The sequence below is a fragment of the Phaethon aethereus genome, assembly GCF_964289735.1.
Source record: "Phaethon aethereus genome assembly, chromosome: 2".
Lineage (NCBI taxonomy): Eukaryota > Metazoa > Chordata > Aves > Phaethontiformes > Phaethontidae > Phaethon > Phaethon aethereus.
Genome location: NC_138582.1, coordinates 156,509,072 through 156,533,507, shown reverse-complemented (window position 1 = coordinate 156,533,507; position 24,436 = coordinate 156,509,072). Strand labels below are relative to the sequence as shown.

Genomic DNA, 24,436 nt, shown 5'->3' with positions numbered 1-24,436 from the left:
AAAGCAGACAAAGTATTTTGTTTGCTTTGTCCACAGATTCACTTCCCATCATTGTGGAGTACTTGCTTAATTTGCTCTGAAATCTTCGTTTGATCCTGTCATTTGACGGTCGATTTTGCTGCTTTCTGACACCTTAAAAAAAAAAAAAAAAAATCCCTTCAGTAATGTGTGCTGCAAACCCCTCTTTCTTGGGGGAGGATAAATGCATTGTTTTCTAGAAGTGGCTGCTATTTCAGATTTTGCTATATTTTTATTTACTTTAAATATTTAAGATGTTGCAATATCAACAAAGCAAGCAAGTTATCCGAACAACTTCATGTTCTCCTGCAAGATTTCTTGCAAAATGTGTAGGGCTTTGTTTGGCTGGCTGGTTGGTTGGTGTTTTTTTGGTGTAATGCCTGTTCGCCAGATGATCAAGGCTTCATCGGAGCCTGTCAGAGCATTTTGAAGGGCTCTGAGTGAAGTGATACAGGTGCTGGAGCCCTTTGGCATGTGTATGATGAATGATGAAGGGCTGCTGCAGGTGTGACCATCTTGGGCACGTGGCGTGGGCAGGAGAGGGAACGTTGGAGCTGGGGTGGCTGGGGGATGCTTTGTCTTGAGGATCGTTGAAATAACTGGGTGCACGTGATTGCTGGGTGAACTTCCTTAACCCGCAGGAGGGCTGTCTTCCCCCTCTGCACCAGTAATGCTATGTAAGGAGCTGGTCGTGGATTCATGCTACAAGGCTCAACAGTGCATTTTGTTGGGAATGACTCCTGTTGTTCTCTAATAAGCAGTGGGGATGCAGTGTGTAAAAGCAACTGCTCAGCAGCAGTGTAGTATTTGGGCAGTATATTTCTGAGTATACTGAAGACCATTTGTGGCCTGATTATCTGTGGTCATCTGGTGTATGGTGGCTGTAGCATATGGTTTTTTTCCTCCTCCAGTGATAGATTCATAGAACCATTAAGGTTAGGAAAGACCTTTAAGATCATCAAGTCCAACTGTCAACCCGACACCACCATGCCCACTAAACCATGTCCCAAAGTGCCACATCTACAGGTTTTTTGAACACCTCCAGTGATGGTGACTCCACTACCTTCCTGGGCAGCCTGTTCCAATGTTTGACCACTCTTTCAGTAAAGAAATTTTTCCTAATATCCAATCTAAACCTCCCCTGGAGCAACTTGAGGCCATTTCCTCTTGTTCTGTCACTAATTACTTGGAAGAAGAGACCAACACCCACCTCACCACAACCCCCTTTCAGGTAGCTGTAGAGAGCGATAAGGTCTCCGCTCAGCCTCCTCTTCTCCAGGCTGAACAACCCCAGTTCCCTCAGCTGCTTTTTGTAAAACTTGTGCTCTAGACCCTTCACCAACTTCATTGCCCTTCTCTGGACACACTCCTGCACCTCAATGCCCTTCCTTGTAGTGAGGGGCCCAAATAGTCTGCATCCATGATTTCTGCTTTTCCTTGGTCTGCGTGGTTGTACTCCTTGCTTGGCAGAGGGCTTGAAAAACTTAGTCTTTTTTTTTAAATAGGAGAGGGAAGGAAGTTGGGAAGGATCTTGTTACCCTTTGGCAACCTGCAGTGAATTTGTCCACTGAGCCTCCTGTCCTCCCTTACTTGCATGTTCTGTGGTAGTCCATGGCAAAATGGAGGAGGCCTCCATGCCTCGTTGGTTTTGTTCATCTGAGGTCCCAGAGTGCTGACTCTGGTGAGAGGAATAGCAGTTACCATCCAGCAGACCGAGGGCTCTTGGTACTGTTGGCCCAAGTACCCGTCGGTTGCATTTGAAGCTGCTTGATAGCTGTTGAAGCCAACCTGAGCTGGTGCTACTGCTGGCGTTGCTTTCCCCACCGTTTTCCCCACCGTGCTTCGCTTTGCCGCAGAGGCAATATTCGGGAAACGCTTACCTGCAGAGCACGTGACAGCCAAGCGGGGAGACAAGAAATAGCAAAAAGGCAGACCCAGGTCGTAGTGAGGGATGCAGGAGCAGAGCTCGGGGAGGCTTGGGGACGTGAGCTTGTTGGATGTGCTTGTACAGCCCAGGGTAAGTTGCACTGGCTGCGGGTCAGCGTTAGGTGTGCGGAGAGCTGTGTCCCGTCCAGTGGGGCCACTGCGTTGTGATTTCAGCCTTGCTGATGCTGCGCCGTCCTGAGGGGAATGTGCTTCCTGCTCCGGCCTGCCAGGCACCACCGCCTCCCCTCCGTCCCTCTGGCTTGGGGCAGCCCTGTTGCTGCTCCTCCTCCCTGTCCCTACAGGCATCTGTGCCGCCCGCTCCAGGAGGCCAGACTTCGCAGGCGGTGAGACATAAATAAATTACCCAAAGCATGTCAGCATTAGCTTTTTGTTTTAGAGACTGAACAGGTAAATACTGCGTTCCTAAGTATGCCTCGGTTCTCCCTTCTGCTTTTCAAAAGCAGCTGGAAAAAAATCAGTGTAAAAAAAAATCTGAATTACAAAATAATTTTAGTCTAGCTATTTTTTTTTAAACCAAAACATTTTCCGGGATTAATTAAACCACAGTAATCAAAACACTTATCAGCATAAACAGGAACAGAATAAGCAACAAAAATGTATATAAAGAAAAATGAATGGGTGGGTGGCTCAGACCTTTGCAGTGACGTTTTTCCAGGGGCAGGCAGTACTCTTGTGCTGGGGAACATCATATATGACCTCCAGTTGTTTCTGTCCTGCATGTTGGAGGTGACCAAAATTTCTGGTAATAATATTACACTGAAATTTCGTAATTTATCCCTGCTGTCCCTGAAGTCATGTGTGATGTGTCTGAGAGTTTCCTTTTAGTTGTGCTCTGATGTAAACTGAATCTGTTCATCTGGTGAAGCGGGGAGTCATAGCTGGCTGTTATATAGACATCTTAGGTATAATGACACACTTTCGTTACTTACTCATATGTGCCAACTGTCCTGTATCACAGCACAGTACCTGCTTTATAGCAAAATGACTGTTTTCCTCTTTACTCATCCCAGGGGTTAGGAATAAAATGTGTTTCTGGACTCCGTTTATTTACTTTGCTTCCGAGTGATTCTTCTGTGCTTTTGCAAATGTTTGTTAACATTGATCCATTGTAAAGACATAGCATGCAAGAATTTCACTAGAATAAAACATCATCCTCTATGCCAAGTTAAAAAGCTTTCTGAGAGTGAGCAAGAAAAACAATGCAGCTGTGCTATACGCAGGTCTTGGCAGAGACAGGGGCTTTTTATAGTATATCTACCATCACTGCCTGAGCCTGGCAAACATTCCTGTAGCATATGTATATGGCTTTTCAGGCAAATAGTGAAGAGAGTTTAATGCGGGGTTCAAGCACAGGCTGAATCTCTCTGGAGTTGGGGGCACTTTCTCCTGACTTCAGTGCCATTTGAGCCAGACCAATTATGTGGTTGCACGTTTATCTTGGCCTTTCAGGGTAGTCTCTTTTGGATTTAGTCTGTAATCAAAAGAGAATGTAAGAAACAGAAGTTTTGAGTAACCTTTCCCTGATCCCCTTTTGCCTTTAAGATTTGAAACAGGAGAGACTTATGTAGACAGAAATATTCTAAAGCCAAATACAAGTTAATTGCACAAAACCCTACACTTACCTCTTCTGTGTTGAGCTGCACTGTGAAAATCTGAGCTGTGAGTTGTAGTCCAAAGACTACAACTATTATATTTTTCAGAGTTCGGCTGAAATGATGATGAGTTTTTCTCTTAAAGGATAGGGATCTGTTAGTAATGACAAATTCTGTTGGTTTTGTGGTTCCCCCCCCCTTTTTTTTTTTTCTTTTTCCTGTGACACTTCTGTGACATGCTTAGAGCTGCTTCTGCGCATCTTCAAAAGATGGCTGAGCATCACCCACTGAACTGCATCCTCTGCCCTCCCTACTGCTTGCCCCGGCTAACCCATGTCTCATCCCTGTAATTTAGACTCTTAAGGCTTCTTGGTGTGGGACAAAACCTTTGAGTCTCTGAAGGGACTGCAATGGCAGTGGTTTCTATAATTTCTCCAAATTCTTTTGCTGCTGGTTAGAGTACACTAATGTTTACTTCTGGTCTGAAGCCCTCTTTTATTTTCCTCTTTTGGCTTCAGAGGCAGCCAGGAGAGCAGAGGCAGAGAGGCGAGGAGGGAGAGCCCTTTTCCCAGGCAATGCAAGCAGTGTTAACAGGCACGAAGGCTGTACTTCAGTCCCATCATAGAAGTGGAAAGTGTTTCTCATTTCGTTGAGCTTGCACCAAAAGAGGGTGTGGATATGTCTGTTCCAGGACTAAAAGTAGCTAACTTTGCCTTGACGGATTATGGGCACCTCTTACTTGTGGGATGCCCCTGTCCACACATAATCTCTTCTGGAAATAATAAAGCGAGTTTTAGGAAATTCAACTATGTAGGTCAACATAATTTCAGGTGGATCCGTTATGAGCTGTAAGTTTTCCGGGGCAGATGATCCATCTCTGGGAGAGCAGGACCCTGGTTCTCACTGAACTCTCTAGCTGCTGAGGTCATGTCAGTGATAAGCTGGGGGTGAGGAGGAGGAGGAGGAGATCTCACTGAGCTTCTCCTCTGTGTCACCGCACCGTCACGGGCAGCACTGCCCGCACTGTCTGTGCCGCTGCTCAGCTGCAGCTCTGCCTCGAGCGGAGCTGGGGGTGCCCTGTGCGCCCCACCTTAGCTCTGTTTCAGCTAAGCATTTTCAGTAAGTACCCATAGCCTCACCTGTTTTTGATGAGCACAAAAAAGGTGAGCTCAAAGGAGAGCTTTCAATCTAAATGTCTTTGGATTTTGAGGTGTGAGGATCCTAAAGCAGAAGTCATTGGGGTTTTTCTTACTCTTTTTGATCACCATGGTGTTGTGAATCAAAATACAGGCATCACTTCAATTGTGACCCAGGTCCAAATTTTGCATCCTAAATATCTCTGTACAGAGTAATATATGCAGATGTAATTACTTATATAAATATTTCTGATGTCTCTCTTTGATGTATTGAACTTAATTGTTTCAGTGTAACATTTGTCTTTTGAAAAAGCTCATCTGAGTATGAAGGCGTAAGCATTTTTTTTGTCTGTTTGCTGTTTCTAAGAATAGTTATTTTGAAGACATGCCCTTTTTCCTGTGAACTTTAAGAGGTGTGCAGCTTGTCAAGTTGCGCCAGGGGAGGCTTAGATTGGATATTAGGAAAAATTTCTTCACTGAGAGGGTGGTCAGGCATTGGAACTGCCCAGGGAGGGGTGGAGTCGCCATCTCTGGAAGTGTTCAAAAAACGTGTGGATGTGGCGCTTCAAGACATGGTTTAGGGAACATGGTGGCGCTGGATTAATGGTTGGACTTGATGATCTTGAAGGTCCTTTCCAACCTTAGTGATTGTGTGATTCTGTGATTCTGTGGCGGTCTACTAAAAATTTCAAGGAAATATTTTCTTTTAAAATTTCTTTTAAATGTCTTTAAATCAGTTATCCAGGTAAAACTGATTTAAAATTCAGGGTATAAGAATTTTTATTAGATTTACTGTGTATGAGGATATAAATTATCACTTTATAACATCAGTGTGCTAAATTCTAATTGATCTATTTCATTTTACAAAATATGGCATATTCTGAATTAACAGCATAAACATGTCTGGTTTTACTCTTTCCAGATCAGTGCAGAGAACAGCTTGAATAGACTTAATATGTAAAATTCTAGAGTTCAAGAGAATGTGTATTTTTTCCCCTCCTGTCTTTATAATTTAGGATATTGTTTGGCTATCACAGTATCACATGTGATCTCATCTGATATAGGTACTCAGTTTGAAAAGAATGTTTTGTATGAGCTTGAGAGGGCTGAAGGTTTTGAGTCCAAGGCAGTTGGGGTTTTTTGTTTTGTTTTTGTTTTTTGTTTGGTTTTTTTTTCTTGCTAAAGCTAAGTAAATTTTGAAACAACCATGGTTTTGAATAATAGAACTAGCTAGGGAATGAATTTTCTGTTGTGTTAAAATAAGTAAGGTTTTAGTTTTTTTACAGCATTTCAATGAAAAGGGCAGCTTTTGTAAAAACTATTTCCTAGAACGCATGAGAGGGCTGTTTTGGAGAAGGGTCTGCGTGGGGTGCGCGGCTCAGCGGGCGGTGGGGGCTCCAGCAGCAAGGCCGTACCCTGCAGGGCGCTCCACAAACCTGCGTGGCTTTCAACCCAGATGTCGAATGTCTTTAATCACTGACACTGATGTCTCTTCTAGAAAGTCTTCTCAAATGAAAGCTTTGCCAAAATGGACATCTTTAGTTCAAGTTTGGTTTTCAAGAAGCTTGCATTTAAGAAAGCTTTTTCCTAAGGGTGAGGTTTCCTAGTATCTCTAAGCCGTCTAAAACACTTCTTTCAAATGGCAAAATTTTACTTCATTACCAATTTTTGTCTTGTACTTTGTCTTTCTAGGCAGGAAGGAAACTGCATTCCTAGTATAGCAATGTGCAAGCTATGTAAAAGAACAGTGAAATGAAACCAGCCTTTTAGAAAATAGGAAGGGTAGAAGAGGTACGGGTCATCCAGCAAAGTGAAATGTTACTAGGACTAAATTTTACAGCTCGTATGCAAACCTCCTGATGAAATCCATGCATGTGAACTTGGAACAGAAGTTTGGCCTGACCGAGGGTGTTACTGTGAGTCAGTGGGTGATTCACAACAGCCGGGAGCGCGCAACCCTCCTCCTGCGTTACCGTGTGCGCGCTGGGTTGTGCCCCCCCCCGTGGTCATGCGATCTAATGCATCTACTGGTATAAACAGTCTGGTTGTTAAATTGAGGACTAAATGGATAGGCTTCCCGCCTCTCCCTTTTGTTCAGCAATGCTGCATAAGAATCCAGCAGAACTTTGATTTTGTGTGTGTGTGTCTGCCCCCTCCCCCTTAATTGTGACGGGGTACGGGGCTGTGAACGGGAAATGCTGCCTGCCGGGAAGGCAGCAAAGGCCCCCGGCCGGCTTCGCCTGTAGCTTGCAGCTGGTAGATCTTGCTCTGTGCCTTACCGAAGTAAGAAAGTTCATGACCTCCCCGTATCTGAGCAGCTCGCTATATATAGACCAGGATCTTCCCTGGGAATTCTGCAGCAGCCTGCCTGGAGCAGCCTGGAGCAGCTCAGTCCCCAGGTGACGACCGAGGCGGCGTCTACGCCTGACCCGTGCGGGCTCTTGCCGTGCCCCACGTGCAGCGGCGCACGCGGTCCTTGCCTGGAGGAAAAAGCATGTAAAAGCAGCTGTAAGACTTTCTGCTGAGTTGAAGGATTCTCCACTAGAAAGCAAGGCCTCATACCTGGAAACTGAAGATGCGTGTTCAGGCTCTTTAAAGTTATTTTCTTTCACTTAATATTTTCAGTTGTGTAAGAATACATAGTAGTTCTCCCGCCCCGCCCCAAATCAAAATAGAGCATGACAGAAATCTGAGAAGCCGGATTTCTTCTGGCAGACTTCCTCTTTAAGAACAGTATTCTTGGCTTTAAAAATAAGAACTGGAGGGTGGGTGTTATATAGACAAGGTTGTTATTTTGATGCTTGCAAACTTCTCTCAGTCCGGACATTTCACTACTTAAAATATGAGGGAATTTTTTTTCTAATTTTTTTTTATCCCAGTTATTGAAACTTTCATTGTATTTTTAACAGTGCTGTTGCTATTAATGTAGAAGAGACATAACAAAGACTTGTTGGTTGCTATGGAAAACTTGCAAAGTTAAATTAATTGATTTGAAGTGTTTTGCAAAAATACATGGATGGAGGCTGTGGTTAGATGAATGGTTTAAAACTCTGGTTAGCTTGATGTAGTACTGGCTGGGGAGCTGTTAGCATATGCAATCTAAAACATATGCTAAAACAGTCAAAAAGATGCCATATTTTAATCTATTTCTATTCTTTTTGCTCTACTATGTTACTGAACAGCGAGCAGTTTTTTCTCCTTAGCGGAGCCTAAGACACTATCTTATTGTATGCAACGGTAGCATTGGTTATGCACTGATCATTCAAAGCTAGCAAGAGATGCTAGCACCTTCTTCTATCTGCATTTTGATGGGGCACCAACTGGAGAGATCCCAGGTGAATAATATAAACAGGTTTTCTGGGAAAACAAAATATTCGCATAGTTTCTAAGAACCCCTTTTTTTCCTACAGCTCATTAGGCAGGGTTTGTGTCTTGTTCCTCTCAGTCTCAAATATACTGTAATTTGATTGAAAATAGTTAGATACCGAAAATAAAAGCTGTATTACTTCAAAAAAATACTGCCTTTTTGTGGACGTATGGTCTGCACATAAAGGAATGATAAGGACTTTTAAAAATTGTTTTTGTTTTTAATCAATCATGTGAATATTTTTTTTTGCCATTAGTTACGAAGAATTCTCAGATTCTGTGTATAAATATGTGTGTGTATATTAAAAATGTAATTATGCTGTTACATTGAAAACTTTTTCAGTAAAGTCAGTTTCTCAAAGTGCATAAAGAACTAGAAACTGCGTGTTTCTAACTCAGGTTTGACCAAGTAGAGGATATTCTCTAATTTGTCTAGCAGAAGAGAAAAAAGATAATTACTTGGGTTTTACAGGGCTTGAAGGTATAATTCTAGGTGGAATATTATGGTGCATTTGAGTATATTTCTAACTGCATGCAATTGCAGTCATTTATCTGTATCTTCTGCCAAGGTTGACTTTGGGAATTTCTAATTTAGACCACATTATAAGTTATGATTGAGACCACCAAAGTGGTCATATCATTCTTACATTAATCAAAACTTCTAGAGATACAAATTGCGGTGACCTAAGCTGGGAAAATTAAGCAGTTTTTGCAATTTCCTATATGATATACTCGGTTGAGAAGAGTTAAAGGTTTACCTTTTGTTTGAAATAGGGCTTGGCATTGCTTCACTGGTTTTAATGGTTATTTTTTGTTGCTTTCTTTTCTGGTCAAGAAGACTAGCTGGTTTTGCTTCTCTCTTAATCAAGTCTCCTGCTTTAATTTTGACGAGTGCAGACATGCTGTTAAGAGATTTAAGCAATTTTGAAAGATGTGTAATGGGTTGGAGTTCAGTGTACTGCTGTTAGCTGCTCCCTATCGCTGGAGGTGACAAGGGAGAAGATAACTAAGGAAGTAAAAGGTTTTTAACGCTAACCCTGTCTTCCTACGTTACTGGATTCCTTTTCGGGGCTTAACTTCGCAAGCTTTGCTTATGTTGATGGGCACTAATGCAGCTGGGTCTGTGAGGATATCACAAGTGTTGAGTTGGAAGGAATACTGGTGTAGTAAATGGAAGGCACATGTTTGTAAATAAATTTTTTTCCACATGGTTGTCAGCTGTATTTGCTTTAACATCTTGGAAGTGCTCTCAATTTCTGCTGCTGGCCAGGTGTGGGAGTGATGGTGAGCTGTGAATAGATGTGGCTGGTGGAGAAGAAGGGTGGGTTTCGAGAAGCTGGAGGAAGAGGGAAGGTTGTGGTGCACCCAGCAACCGTGGGGGCCAGGCGATTTTTGGTGTAAATGGCATTCTGGAACTGTAACTGAGATTGAGGGAGGAGTTTGAGAATGAGGAGGGTTACTGGTAATGTGAGGGTTCAGGGCAAGGAGAGGAGTTAGGGTTTTGCTGATAGGAGCTTCCTTCACTACTCAGAGGGTGGGAGTGGGATTCTGGTTTCTTCTGGCTAAACTGGGGCTAGCCTCAAGCTTAGACCAGACATGAGCTTCGTTATTGATTTGAAAAAGAGGATCATTGCGGATTTGTGAGGAGGAACAGTAACTGATGACCTCTGAACAAAACATGGGAGCAAATTGAAATAGCAGGAGAAGTAAAATGTGGAGTTGGTAGCACTCAGTTCTGTCTTTATTTTTCTGGTGAGGTCTCCAGCCTGCTGTGGTGCTAACTGCATTTCATCTTAAATGTGGTAATACCCTGCACACAGTCAGACATTGGGAGTACAGCCATGGTAAACCTAATGTTACATTGCCAATTTAAAAAAACCAAGTCTTTATAAATTATGAATACATTTGAAAACAAAACAAACAATCCTTGAGATTACTATTCTTAGGAATTTGGTTTTAAGGTATTTTCTCTCCTTCCCCCTAACATGGAATGCTGGATTGCAGTTCCTGCTCTGAATTAGCAGCAGAGCCCTCACTTCGGAGAGATTCACAGTTCTGTTTTATTTAACCTCATAAAATAATCATGAGTGTAGTAGTGGAATTCATATGGTGATTGTTCTCAAAGTTTCAGACAAATGCTAGGCATGTTTAGAAATGAGTGACTATGCGCTTAAATCAGTACCGCAAGAAGATACTGAAATTACACCGCTTCAAAAAAGATTGGGCAGTTTGGAAAAGTAATAGCTAAATACTGTTGCTAAAAATTGTTCCCTAGAGAAGAAAATAAGGCCTGTTTTGGTTAAAAGATCTTGAAAAGTATTTAACAGATAAATTAACATGCTACTATGATTATTTCCACATTGCTTTTGCAGATGCTAACTGGAAACCAGTTTTCCTTGGTGGGTTTGACCCGGAGGCATGTGCGTGTGTATGCACAGGCGTATATTAAGCAGAGATACTGTTCCACGGGTGTCTGATCCTTACGGGTGAGATGGCGGAGTGGTGGTATGTGGGAGTCCTCCTGCCTCATGTAAGCGTACTTAGGCGATGTAGAAAGCTTTTTGTATGAGCTACAATGTGCACACAGGTGTAGAGAACAAAAGAAGGGAATATGGTTATAGTCTTGGCAACACTTCTATAGGGCACAGTGGAAACTGTGTGAACCTGAACTTTTCAGTCCCCAACCCGCTATCAGCAGGACTTCCCTGCAACACAAATCAGTAGAAACACTCCGCATATCGATTTTGGGTGCTAGGACCTGGTGTTGATCTGTAGGTGTTTTTCCGCATGTGTTAGTTTGTCACTCTTTATTTAGCAATATACTGGCTTGATCCGACAGACATGGCTGAGACATTGCTTCTCCTCTAAACCAGACAGAGCATGACCGTGCGGGCAGCAGGCAGTGCCCAAGCAACTTGCTGCTCTTGGGCTGCGGTGCAGGGAGCGTGGGGGATCTCATCCCACGTGCACCTCGCTCACTGCAACTGCACAGGAGGCAGGGAGAGCTTGCGGGTGCCCCTGTGCGTGGCTGACCGGGTGGCAGGGGAGAGTAAGCCATCTGGGATGCTGAAACTCTAAATCCTATCAGAAACGTAAGTTGTCATAGACAGCCTAAACAGAGATAAACTTTCCTGCGATTCACATAACTTTTGCATTCCTTTCACATGGTTCAGCAAAGCTGTTTATATTGCAAAGTCCCACTCACCAAGCCTTGACTTTGAAGCTCCCAGAGGAATAATACAGTCTTTGGAACAGAGAGTGGCATTTCATATTTTTTATTAACTTCATAGTTTACAGGGTGTCGGAAATGTGAGGCACTGTATGTAATAATGTTTTTGCAACTCTCTCTGTATGTTAATCATTGTTTAGGGTTCACATACTACAGATCAATTGACTATGCCCACCTGGGAGCATATATCAAAACTGGTTGTTCCCATCCTTCATGGCACTTGATATTGATGGCCCCCAAATGGAAATCTTATTTCCAGTACACTTCTGAAATAAAATAAGCTCTCTATCTCATGCTGGATGTCGCTAAGGTAGACAACTGTATTTCTACCCTCCTAAAACTTCCTTTGAAACATTCTACCAGCCTCACAATTTTTTGTGTTTAATCAACATAGATCAATCATACACATGCCAGTCTACAACATACATGTCTGTATATACAGACATACACATGTGGATGGTTATTCCAGTAAAATACATTATTGCAGTCTAAATCTAGTACTGAATTTGAAGAGCTATCATAGTGGCTGAAAAAAAGGATAAATGCTTAAATCCAAGCAGTGCTGTAATGATGGGTGGAGGTAAGAGATAAGGTCTTGGAAGAAACAGGAAGCACTTCTCTCTTTCATCAGATTCACTCATGGTTCAGTTGTTGAGCTGTAATCCAAAGATGTCTTCATTTCTTCAGCATTGTTACCTTCATTCTGAGGTCCCTGCCTAGAAGATATTTGCACCTTTATAACCAGTGCATTTCACTACATAATCCTGAGCTTTGGACTTGATTACTGTAATTCATATCTGTCATCTGGAGTTAATGCTAATAATTACAAAGTGTAATTGGTAAACTACTTTGTTGCATTATTTGTTGTATTTAAATGCAGATTATGGAGTAAGCTCTGTGTTACAGTAAAAACTTCGGCAAAAGGCACGTTTTTCCTACCTTACTCATGGATTTAGCACACCTGGAGTTTGTAGCAGTGCTTGGATAGATGTCTAGCATTTTCCTACAGAGGAATAAATGCCATGTAAAAGTTTTATTTTGCAGTTTGGGCAGGACAGTGTTATAGTGTTATCAGTGCTCACAGCATGGACATGAGGGAGTTTAGAGATACAGTGTCAGTCCACTCAATATATTTTTCTCAAATATTTAATTTTTTCCCCCTAGCAAACAGAACATAATTGTGCACAGCATAAACAATCGGTAGTCATAGTGAAAATGTGTTACTCTTTCATAGCCAATTGTAAAGCTTTATTCTTCATTTGTTAATTTGCAAAGTCGGTTGCACGTGCATTCTAGTGGCAGCACAAAATAACTTTTCCTTGTGGGTGCCTGACTTGATGCTAACAGCAGAGTCCAGGTGTCGGCAGGGTACTTGGGAGTCTGGACCTGCCCTTTGGTGGTGGCACCTCCTAGTGGTTAGAGGACTGTGTGCTGTGAAGAAACGTCACTAAAGTCATTAGTTTTGACAATGAGCAATGTTTTCAGTGCAGTATTTTTAGAATAGGCCGCCAAGTGAAATGCAGCCAGAACCGCAGGATCTGGGGGTGCTGATTGACAGCCAGCTGAATATGAGCCGGCGGTGTGCCCAGGTGGCCAAGGCAGCCAACAGCATCCTGGCCTGTATCAGGAATAGTGTGGCCAGCAGGAGTAGGGAAGTGATTGTGCCCCTGTACTCGGCACTGGTGAGGCCGCACCTCGAATCCTGTGTTCAGTTTTGGGCCCCTCACTACAAGAAGGATGTTGAGGTGCTGGAGCGTGTCGAGAGAAGGGCAACGAAGCTGGTGAGGGGTCTGGAGCACAAGTCTTCTGAGGAGTGGCTGAGGGAACTGGGGTTGTTTAGTCTGGAAAAGAGGAGGCTGAGAGGAGACCTTATCGCTCTCTACAGCTACCGAAAGCGGGTTGTGGCGACGAGGGTGTTGGTCTCTTCTCCCAAGTAACAAGTGATAGGATAAGAGGAAATGGCCTCAAGTTGCGCCAGGGGAGGTTTAGATTGGATATTAGGAAGAATTTCTTCACTGAGAGAGTGGTCAAGCATTGGAACAGGCTGCCCAGGGAGGTGGTGGAGTCATCGTCCCTGGAGGTATTTAGACGACATGTAGATGTGGTGCTTAGGGACATGGTTTAGTGGTGGAATTGGCAGTGCTAGGTTAACGGTTGGACTTGACGATCTTAAAGGTCTTTTCCAACCTAAATGATTCTATGATTCTACTTCCCAGTCCCACACCAGGGAAGGAGGAGCTCCGTGCAGTGCCACAGGCGGGGGCTGGATCTGGAGCTGCCCTGGGGCTCGGGGCAGTGAGTGGGCAGGAACAGGCAGCGTCCTGCGCTGGGTAGCAGGGCACGGCCAGGAGACGGAGGAAGGGATCATCCCCCTCTGCTCAGCATGCGTCGGTCTGCGTCCAGTTCTGGGATGTCCTTAAGTCCCTTCTAAGCTGAATTATTCCATGATGTTGGGTTGTCGGTGCAGATGGAAATGATGTGCTATTTAATAGGTATTGGAAATATGCAGCACTGATTTAAATTAATTAGTGATGTGATTTCTCGTGGATCGGTATAGATTGCTTCTAACTAAAGTGGCTGAGTCAAAAAAAAAAAAAAAAAAGACTTCAGTGATGTGTGGAGGTAACTCATTAACAGGAGGAACCTAAATATCCTAGGACACAGTATTTTGTCTAGAGGACTGTAGGGTAGGAAAACAGGAAGGCTAGCTCTAGAGTACATCTCGGACTACTTTCCTTACAGATTTAGGAAATCCCAATTTCTTTTCAGAAAAGCAAGATATTGGTGTATATATGTTTGAAAGCTTATGCAAACTGTGTAATGGCTAACAGTCAAAGTAAATTAACTAGTTTTAATGCCAACCTTTTGCTGTTTAAAGCAAGTTCCAGCAGTTCCTTGATGCCTTTTTTGTACCCCAGTAGTAATATAACACGCTTCAATATGTACTGGTGTTCCAGTAGTTTACCGACCATATTATTTCAATTTAGTGGGTTTTAGGATACATTTAATTGCTGAAGTGGATGACTAATTGTCTCTTTTTTTTTGACTATCAGACTTCTATGCTGAGGAGTGAAACTGATAGTATAATGTGATGAATTTTTAAGGAAATCACTGTTATTGTTAAAAGTGGACATGCAGGATGCATGCAAAGCCTAACATTACTTTTTTTTTCACTTCATAAACACCCTTTCCAACATTTCAGTGTCTCAGGAAGAGAGATATTGGCCAGATGTTCAGATTTTGTCTTGGATGGATTTCTGGTAAGCTAAAGGCCTGTTAGCGAGGCTGTGAAAGCATTGGTGAGTGTAAAAGTGGAACAAGATGCTTCAGTGATCAGACTTGCATGTTTTTCTCTTTTTCATAACTGGTTTGTATCTGGGATCACTATATACCCCTTGGTTGAAGACATATATACACTTGTATTTTTGAAAAAATTGAATTGCTGAGCAAACCCTGTTCTAAAGGCATGATTTGTAGCCTTCCTGGGTGTGTATCCCTATTTCTTGGTAATACAAAATACCAAGAAATAACTTCAGCATGATGCATCCCCAGTCTAAAAAGCAGTTTTACAGGTTAAGAAACAGAAAGATGAAAGGCATGAGACTTATTTTCTACTGTACAGCGTTCAGCTATTTTCTGTAGTCCTCTGTAGCCCTGTTTTTCTTGACTTCGTGGGGCACAAAGCGAAGTAGAGTAAAATGTACTCTAAAGTTGGTATGAGGGGAGTGATTGCAGATGGAGTGCGGTCAGAAATGGAAAAGGTAACTGTCCTTTCAACTCATCACCTGGTAACTTAAGAGTTGTTACAGGTATCAGTTGCTTTCTGAGGTCTCCTGCTACTTTCATTAATGTTAAGTATTTTGCCGGCTTGCGCCCTTCCAGAGATGGTGACCGTACTTATGTTGTTTCATCATTGCCAGCTGTCCGTGGCGAAGTATCGACGCATGTTAGAGAGTGCAGTGGTCTTTGAAGTTGGGTTTTTTTCACCCTCTTGCTGCTGTCGTGTGTTATACAGCGGGTCTTTGTGCCTGAAATTTGAGGAGACAGGTGGTAGGAGATGCAAGTCAATCCCAGGGACTTGTTCTTGCCGGCTTGTCGGGCTGTGGAAGGTAGCTGGAATCCAGCTGCCATGGCGAGCGGTCCTGGCTTCCCTTTGGCACCTCGCTGCTTGTTTTGACGGTTCTTCCTGCAGCATAGAGCTAGACAGGGAAATGAATGAATTCACTGGCAAATTTTCAGATGTATTAGTTTTTTATTAACCATTATTTTCCTTTTGGCCTGTGTTAACATGCCCAAGTGTCGTATGCTGCTGAACAGACAAGTCCGGTACGCAGCCCAGCCCGGTGGTTTGGTCGGTTTTTGATCTGTGTGTACTCTTTTGCCACAAGGGCTTTACCTTTTCTCAAAATACTCAAAACAGTGAAGATAGCCACACACATGGCTATGTCATCTTAAATTTCAGATGGTTTTAGGCAGAAATGAAAAATACGTACTTACTTTCCCTTTGTCTCCTCATTTATATATGAAAAGTTATATTGGCACACTTGGATCTGCTGCTGTGCTTTCACTCGACCTGGTGACGAGTCCATTTTCCTTTGAGAGTTGCACTGAAATACCTGTGCATGACTGTGCAGTTGGCAGTTTTTTAAAAAAAAAATCATTTAAGGATCTATGTACTGAAAAAGATCTTAAAGCAAAAAGCTATAAATGATACAAAAATTTAAATAATTTCAGTTTTAGAAAGATGATCTCTGATGGGCACAGAGAGCCTTGGTGAGCTCAGCTTGGCAAAGCCAGTCTGTTTCCTCAGATACTGCTCCATGTTAAGAAATACTCTTTCTATTTTGGCCTGAACAAATTAGAAAATATAGGTGTGTGTGGTGAGAAAAGTCTGATTTGCTTGCTTTTAAGATGTGTAACAGATTGTAGTGGCAACTACAGTTGGTCTGCACCCAGCTGAAAGCTGCAGTTGGGAAACCTGAGTTGTTACGGTCAAAGGTAAGAAGTCCAGGCACCTCTCAGGGAGCGCTTGCTATCGTCCTCCAGTGGTGCTCTTTGGGTGGGCTTCAAACCAAACGCAAGAAATCACCCCTCCCACATCCCATTCCAAACTACCTAATCGTAGCCATGCAGATAAAATAGTCTTTTTGATGCTTTGGGACATCCTCCTGGTGGGCAGGTGAGATTAAATCACAGCGGTGGGCATAATTTGTAAACGCGAAGCATTGTAAGGCGGGCTTTTTAGGAGCCTGATTTTCTTCTTTGTCTTAAACAGATAGCTACTTCTGACTAGGCAGTTTGTTGTTCTTGTACAAGGACAAAATATTTTAAAGAATAATCTTGTTTATTGTAACTTTTTATGTTAAACAGCCTGTACATTTTTGGAAAGGATACATTTACAAAAACCAAGATACCTATTTGGAACTAAAGGAATAAGAAATCTTCCTATGCCATTTAATAAGAGCACATTGCAGTTTCCATTCCTGTTTCTAGATATTGTTTTCCACATATGGTCCTTGTTTCCATTATGTGGGAACATAAAATTGTTAGCTACAGAATATTGAATGATATTACTTAAACGAATGGGTTTCTCAGTTTTTCCTTTGTGCTTTTTAGAAGTCATATTGTATGGAATAAACAGAATATGAATGGCTGCATTCTTACTGCCTTTGTAATGTGCTCTTGCTTCCACTCTTGGTGCTGCTGTTCACTTAGCAAATATTTATCTTCTATTATAGAGGACTTTGGAGCAGAAAATGTAGTGCTCATGAGTTTAAATTACAAGTACCTTTATAATCATAGTCAAGTAGAATAGTTAAATGGGTGTACACAGGAAACAGGAGATCTGACTTGCTTAGACTTGAGCTGAGTGATGCAATATTTAAATGAAGATATTATAAATCAGGTTTAGCATTACTTCTACCCTTGTATTCAATGAAGTGAACTTGCTAGTTCTTCTGCATGAACTGGTGACAAAGGCATCTATAGAGCTTTTACAAAATAATTGCACATTGCTAATTTGCACACTGGTGGAGCAGTGTAGCTAATGAGTTTTCTATCTAAGAGTAGTTTTATATCTCTAAACGCATTGCAGATTTGGGGAGTGCAGTACCTTTTTACACAATCATAACAATGAGAGGATATAAACGTGGCTTTGTTTTGTTGACAAAATGTGCAAATCTAGTTGTAATATACAAATTCAAATTTTGAAACAACAGCAAAGTGTCCAACTCTGGGATGTTTATTTTAAACCAGAGCAACTCTGAAGTAGGTTTCTTGAAAAGCCTCTGAGTAATTTAAAAATTTTTCTTTAGTGTTTTTTTTTTTTGTCTTTACAAAAAATGACTTTTGTAGACTTGATATATTTTGCACTTTCCTTGTTTTATAACTAGAGGATGTTTTCCTTTTCACTTGTGTAAGCACCCCGTTGCACGTGCGCTGCGCAGGCCATCTCTCTGGGTTAGTACTGGAGCAAGTTCCTAATTTGGGAGATCTCACTTGAAAGCTCTGTGCTGCCACAGGGAGAAGGTGACCCCAAAGGTACTTTGGGTGTCCTGAAGGAGCGATTGGACCAGTTTACCCTGCAGATGAAGTTGTGTAAACTCCAGCAAACTCTGGTAATTGCAGATTTCCACTTTATGACTCAGTAACTGGTCTAAGCCAAAACAGTATTTTTGACTGCTTCAGAAAACGCTTGAAGTATTACTGCTATTGCATGGGGAGTTATGAATATCTGTTTACTGGCTGCAATGGAGAAATGCAACTTGACTAAGCTGTGAATACAGATACCCTTGTAACATCGATGTAGTAGTACTTGAATTCAAATCAGATCCAGTTTCTTTTGTATTTAGCAAACAGTGCATATGATCTGACTCTTATACAACATACGTTCATTGCAGACAGAACACAGAGTAGGAATTTAAATGTGAATGTTTATGCAGTTTAGGTGTTTCCATATCATTTGGTTGGTTAATACGTAGAATTAGTTGTTAAAATTTGGAACCATAAATAGCTGTGGATTTTCTTAAATGTGTAAAATGGCTAGCTTACATTTTTTTTGTTTGTTTTTTGTTGGGGTTTTGTTGTTTTTTTGTTTTATTAGTATGGTGTAACTAATCTATACAAAATGGGAGTACTTCCCTCCCAGCTAGACCTCTCTTTCCTCCCAAGCCTCCCCCCCCATATCTTTGATTTATGTGAAACCTTTCATGGTAAAAGGGCCTCAAGAGAAGGACTGCTCTGTGAATTTGGAGAGGGCTTTAATGAAAAGTTTCATTGTTATTTCATATTTACTTACCAAATCCTGCCAGAGTAAATTCTTGCCAAACTAGTTTTATATATTTCTTGTCTGGTCTTGCTAACGTATTGTTTTGTATCAGGACCTTGTCTGACAGGAAAAGCGACCAGAACAGTTCAGGCTATGGCACAACAAATAGGTGATGCAGGAAAAACGAAGTTTATCTAAAACTTCTTATGCAATATTGAGAAACTTTTAAAGGAACTAATTAGCAGAAGTGATGCAGCTTAAATATCAAAGCTATTTTTAATGTAGTTGGTACATACTGAAATAACACAATAGTGCTTTAGAAGTGGGTATTTCTACTATTGATTCTGTAATCATGAACGTTTTCTTACATTTGCCTTGGAGGTGGGAAATACTTGCGGTGGGAAGGAAAAAATAAGGATATGGGAATATAAAAGTTGCAGTTTCAGTTTGGGTGCTGTTTGTGTTGATGCATGTAGTCAAGTCACTGAGTCAGTATTGCACTTATCTGTTTTTAATATTTCCATTCTTCAGAAAGAAGATTAAGTGATGCAAACAAAAATGGTGAAGTGTGTCACATACGGGGGATCATGTTCTCTTAAAGCCCGAACTAGTTTTTCCATTTCTGATTTTGCAGTGAAGCCTGGCTTATGGTTGAATTCTGACTTGGCTTTGAGATGGAGTAATTAGCAGAGGAAACCTGAATCAAGGCCTTTCGGAGTGCAAGATGCTTCCTAGCTCATCAGTTTGGTTGTGTCTTCAAAGCCTGGGTCTTCCCACCTGTGTTTCAGTCTCTGGTGTAGATAGGAGAGGCAGAGGAGATTTTTGTAATGGGGTGGAGAATGAGGAAGGATCCTCCTTCCTTTTAGTTTGAGAGCAGAGTTTACAAAGGCCTTTCTTCAGTGGCCTTCCCTTCAGAATTTGTTTGTTAAGGAACTTTGAAGGATTTCTGGTTTAGACAGGAGGCTTTTCCCAGCCCTGTCTATAAGTGTTTGCGGAATATTCAAACTTAACAAAACTTTATCGTGGTCTTTGCACTGTGTACCTTTTTACAGAGTAAATTTCTGTAATATGTAGCTATGTGTGCACTCCTATATGTATGGCAATGTGAATAACGTAGTACTGTTTTTAATTATTCCTGAATTTTTACTTTAAAAAACAGGATGCTGAATTACTTCCTAGAATGTGCTACAACAATAAGTGCAGTTTGGGGAAAAGCCATATACTAGGAAAATCGGTTAATTGCATAATAAATACTTGCTTAGAAGAAATGTAAGGTAATGATATTTAATACTTAGAGAAATTAGAGAAAAAAAATATGTTATTTAATTTCTGAAATGACTAGCCTAATGGCTGTAAAATGTAATTCAGAAATCTGATCATCTGATGATGGTGATTTACAGCAGTATTTGAGGTGGATGTACTTACACAGGCAATGAAATAAGTTTCATGGTTATCAAATTTCTCCAAAACCTTTGACCTATGCGTATGTATCGTGCAAATAAACGGAGTTCTAGGATATTAAAAACAAAATGAATATCCCTTGATGTTCTTTCATGCAGCATGCTGTCCAAGACTTCAGCAGCATGTCCTCTCAAGACTTAAAACCACATAGGTATTTAGAGGAATTCTGCTGTTCCCATTTCTTGTCCTGGTCCATCCTTTAAGAAATCAAATTATTTTCAAGTATTTTAAGGGCTGCTTTTTTTTTGTGGTGTTATTTTTGAGTTTTTTTGAGATACAATTTTTTTTTTTGTTCAGGTTTGGTTTGTGTGGGTTTTTTTTTTTTTTTGGTTGTTGTTTGGTTTTTTTTGTTTTGTTTTTTTGACTTCTAGACACTGGTACCTGAAAAAATGTGGATGCTAATTGCTATTTTTAGGAAGTCAGGTACTTCGAAAGATGTTGCAAGTTTGAAGGTCCTCAAATTAGTCACTTTCTGCAGTCGTGCCTGCTCGGTGAAAAGCAAGGAAGCTCTTTTACTGCTAGACACTTAACAGCAGCCCCGGGGCATTGGCACTGTTATGGGGGAATATTTGAGAAGGAAGAAGAGATTACATATCACGTTCGGGTTGCGTGTTTATAGTACAACTTTCTCTTGTTAGAAAACAAACCCTTGAAGAATAGCACGTCGAGTAGTAAACGACACTCGGATTGTGTAGCAATACATAGAAGCTGCTTTGTGGACATAGCCTTAGTCTATTAGTTACGGTTACCTTTTGTATCAAAAGTAATAACGAAGACTGTAAAGCCAGTCTTCTCAGAACTGAAAACTTCTCAGACACATGTATACACACAAAACCACACACACATATATATCTTTTTTTTAAATTAAAATGTGGAAAGTGTTCTTCATATAAGATTTACATATACCACCTACCAATTCTACCAAAGCACAGGTAGAAAGCCCTTTGATATAATTTAATTATTGGTTTTTACTCGTTTATAGCTGTCCTGTAAAAAGCCCCCACACTTTACAGCTGTCCTGTATTATTTTGTGCCTGTTGACCACTCTCTGAGATACTTTGTTTTGGAGACAATGAATTTTCCTTTTATATAGTGCATATATTCGGTAACACTGGGAATGCTGTTACCCGACGTGTCAGTGATGGGTGATGTGACTCATGCAGAGTTGATGGAAGTGGGAAGATTATGTATCTAATCTAGGGTGATTTAAAAAAAGAACTTTGGCTTTCCATCTCAGTTTACATTTATTTACAGGAATATGACCTAAATGGATGTTTTAGTGTCGTGCATTTGTAGGACTGTGATGTTAACTATATGGTGCAATAGCCTTTTTCCTTCGGTATGTGATATCTGATACTATTTTCTTCTCCTTTTATGCAGGATCCAAACTACTGGATACAAGTACATCGACTTGAGCACGGAGATGGTGGGATCTTGGATCTTGATGACATTCTTTGTGATGTAGCCGATGACAAAGACCGTGTAAGTACAAATAGCTATGAAAGCAGCTCAGCGTGCACAGCATGTCGACATGTCAGCGTTCTGTGCTTCCTGCATGTGCCCAAAAGTGAGAGTCAATACAAAGGTTTTAGGGGTGTTTTTTTTTTTTAATATCGTTTGCTTGACAGATGTGAGTCTCTTACTGTTATATTTTTCAAAAAGTACAGGAAAAAGTACTTCAAAAACTACAAGAAATCTTCTATTAAAATAATGAGTTTTCCATCCTTCTTGGTTCTTTAAAAGTTCAAGTAAGAAATGGAGGCTGCAAGAATAAAAAGACCTCATACAGTGGAACAGTAATGCAAAAACATGGCCAGTTGAATATACGCAAAATACATGCTGTTTTTAAACTGTGGAGGGTTGGTGGATTGTTTTTCAAAAATCTTTTTGGGAGGAATTGCTGGTTTCACAGAACTTGAGAAAATAATTATACACTGCTGGGTCTTGAGTGCTTTTACTCTTGGTTTTTTTTCATTTTTGTAAGTAGAGATTTAGATCACAGTCAGCTAAGAGGTTTTTGATTATTGGCTGTTTGTTTGAGGTTGTAGATACTTGTGTCTTTGAATTACATGTTCAAAAAGGTAAGGTAAGAAACTCTGGCAAGCTGTAAAGTCGTATGTAAATATGCCACTTTTCTCTGCAAAGCCGCATGTGTTTGCTGAAGCTCTTGAGAGCGCCTGAGCCTGATACAGACTTCAGTCTGGAGATGCGTTTCAGGACCTTGCTCCCTTCACAGACAGGATCCTTAATTGCCTCTGTTGGAAGCAACAGGCTTGGCAACAAGGAAGGCTCCTTGAAAACTGGCCCAATGATGACTCTTAGACTAATCTTTCAGAAATAAATACTTTGCCTGCAGTTATTTCTTGTGACAAAATTTTAATTGACATGGTTATTTCAACTGGGACTTTATAAAGAAAAATTATGTGAGGAGTCTTGGGACATGGAGACTCCTCGCTGTCTGAAATTTTGGGATTACTCAAGCTGTATAGAGTAACAGTGCTGAGTTTTCAGGAATTTCTTCCGTAAAAATAGTGACCAGCTAAGATTTCACAAACAGCTAATTAAAACCTCTAGTTAGTTATCTCATACTGAAGTGCTCAGCTGCATGATTAGTTTAGCTTTTGCTTACAGGCCTCAAGGAAGCTGGTGCAGATTGTCACTATCTATATGTAACACACATATATATATATGCGTGTGTGTGTGTGTATATTTAACTTATTTGAATCATGCACTTCTTAGCTCCTCACGTGCTCCTCCCTTCAGAAGGAGAAGTTCAAATTCTGGTGACTTCAAGACCTCATTCTTGGGCTGTCACCCTGTCTTGCAGCCTTCAAGTGGGGTAATTCCTCACAGTGAAACTCCGTGGGTGTTTTTATGTGCGTGACTAATAGATGAAAAACTCTGCAACTGAAACAGGTGAAGTCATTATTACAATATTGTTTTTGTGTATAGATGGACAAGATACCTGTTAATTAGTAGTATTTATTTCTGTGTTTGCCAAGCTTGTAACCTCTGATTCTGTTAATCTGGCATGTCTCTACTGATAGCACTTATCAGTTAAATGTCCTTTTTTTTGAAGGACCTTGTAGCATTGATTAGGAAGGTACAATATAAACATGTACTGTGCTATACAGCTTTATATCCTTGAATTAATCATTCTTGCTTGACCTTCACGTTTGATTCTTCTCAAGCATTTCAGTCATTAGTCATTGTTTTTCAGATTCCTGTCTTATATTTTACAGCTGGCCTTCCTGGTTCCCTTTAGTTTTGGATTGTTAGGTTTTCATCTGATGCTTCCTCCATGGCAAGTGTATCAACTAGTTCTGTGTTAGCAGAATCTGATATAGGTCTCACTAATGCAAGGTTCTGAATACATGTCCAGTTAGTGATATTTTATATAAATACACTTTAAGCATATCTTGTTAAAAAGCAGGTGATGTCTAAACATTTAATTAAATTATTACTGAGGTCTGTAGGATTAGCTATGCTAAAAATCGAACATTAGCCTATATATTTTTTTTTTAAATTGGGACAAAAATGTCTAGGATATTATAGAACTGAATGCCAATATCTTTGTGTTCATTTTCACAAGGAAGTTCTTTACATTGTTTAAGAGTAGTTCATTGTGCTGTTCACTACCTATCATCGTACTTTTGAAATAATTTTGCTCTTATCACGGTTCTTTGGATGTAAGGATTATTCCCAGAGTGATAAATACAATTTTTGTCTTTATGTTGCTTGTATGCCATAAAAATGTCATATAAGCACAATACAGAATGTGAAGCAGCTAAGGGCCGGCTTGTCCTCTTGATGAATTTATTGCTCTGTGTAGTCAACTGTATTAGTAAAATAAAACTCTAAGTAAGGTGAAAAATATGTTTACTCTTATTCCACTGTCTCCATGGAGAAAATGTTCTATCTTGTAACAAATATGAAGACCCTTAGAGGCAGCAGCTGTTGTGAATGGAGTAAGAGAAGTATCTTTGTGATGGTGTCCTTCACATTAAAATGCAGCATGGCAGGGTGACTTTATTTAGCTTTTTCTGTCCCTATATTTTGGTATTCTCCTGCTCCTGACTAAAGGAGAATGGATGATTAAGGGTTAACCAGTTGCTCTCTGAAATAATAATTTGTGATCATAGAATGGTTTGGGTTCTAAGGGACCTTTGAAGGTCATCTAGTCCAACCCCCTGCAGTGAGCAGGGATATCTGCGACTAGACCAGGTTGCTCAGAGCCCCATCCAACATGACCTTGGACATTTCCAGGAATGGGGCATCTATCACCTCTCTGGGCAACCTGTGCCAGGCTTTCACCACATTTTAAGGAAGAAAGAAAAATTTCTTTCTTAGATCTAGTCTGAATCTGCCCTCTTTTAGTTTAAAGCCATTACCCCTTGTGTTATTCCAACAGGCCCTGCTA

At 40.9% G+C, this 24,436-nt stretch overlaps 1 protein-coding gene across 8 annotated transcripts in view; it reads left to right on the top strand.

Annotated features, from left to right (window-relative positions):
• The window catches only part of PARD3 (par-3 family cell polarity regulator), a gene marked incomplete at both ends in the record, with an annotated part of 463,052 nt that overhangs the window by 31,328 nt on the left and 407,288 nt on the right, over positions 1-24,436 (top strand). For all 8 annotated transcript variants that reach the window (XM_082015586.1, XM_082015587.1, XM_082015585.1 and 5 more), the window contains one exon: positions 21,397-21,498. In XM_082015586.1, the coding sequence (XP_081871712.1) occupies positions 21,397-21,498 (102 nt within the window). The remainder of the gene's footprint in view (positions 1-21,396; positions 21,499-24,436) is intronic.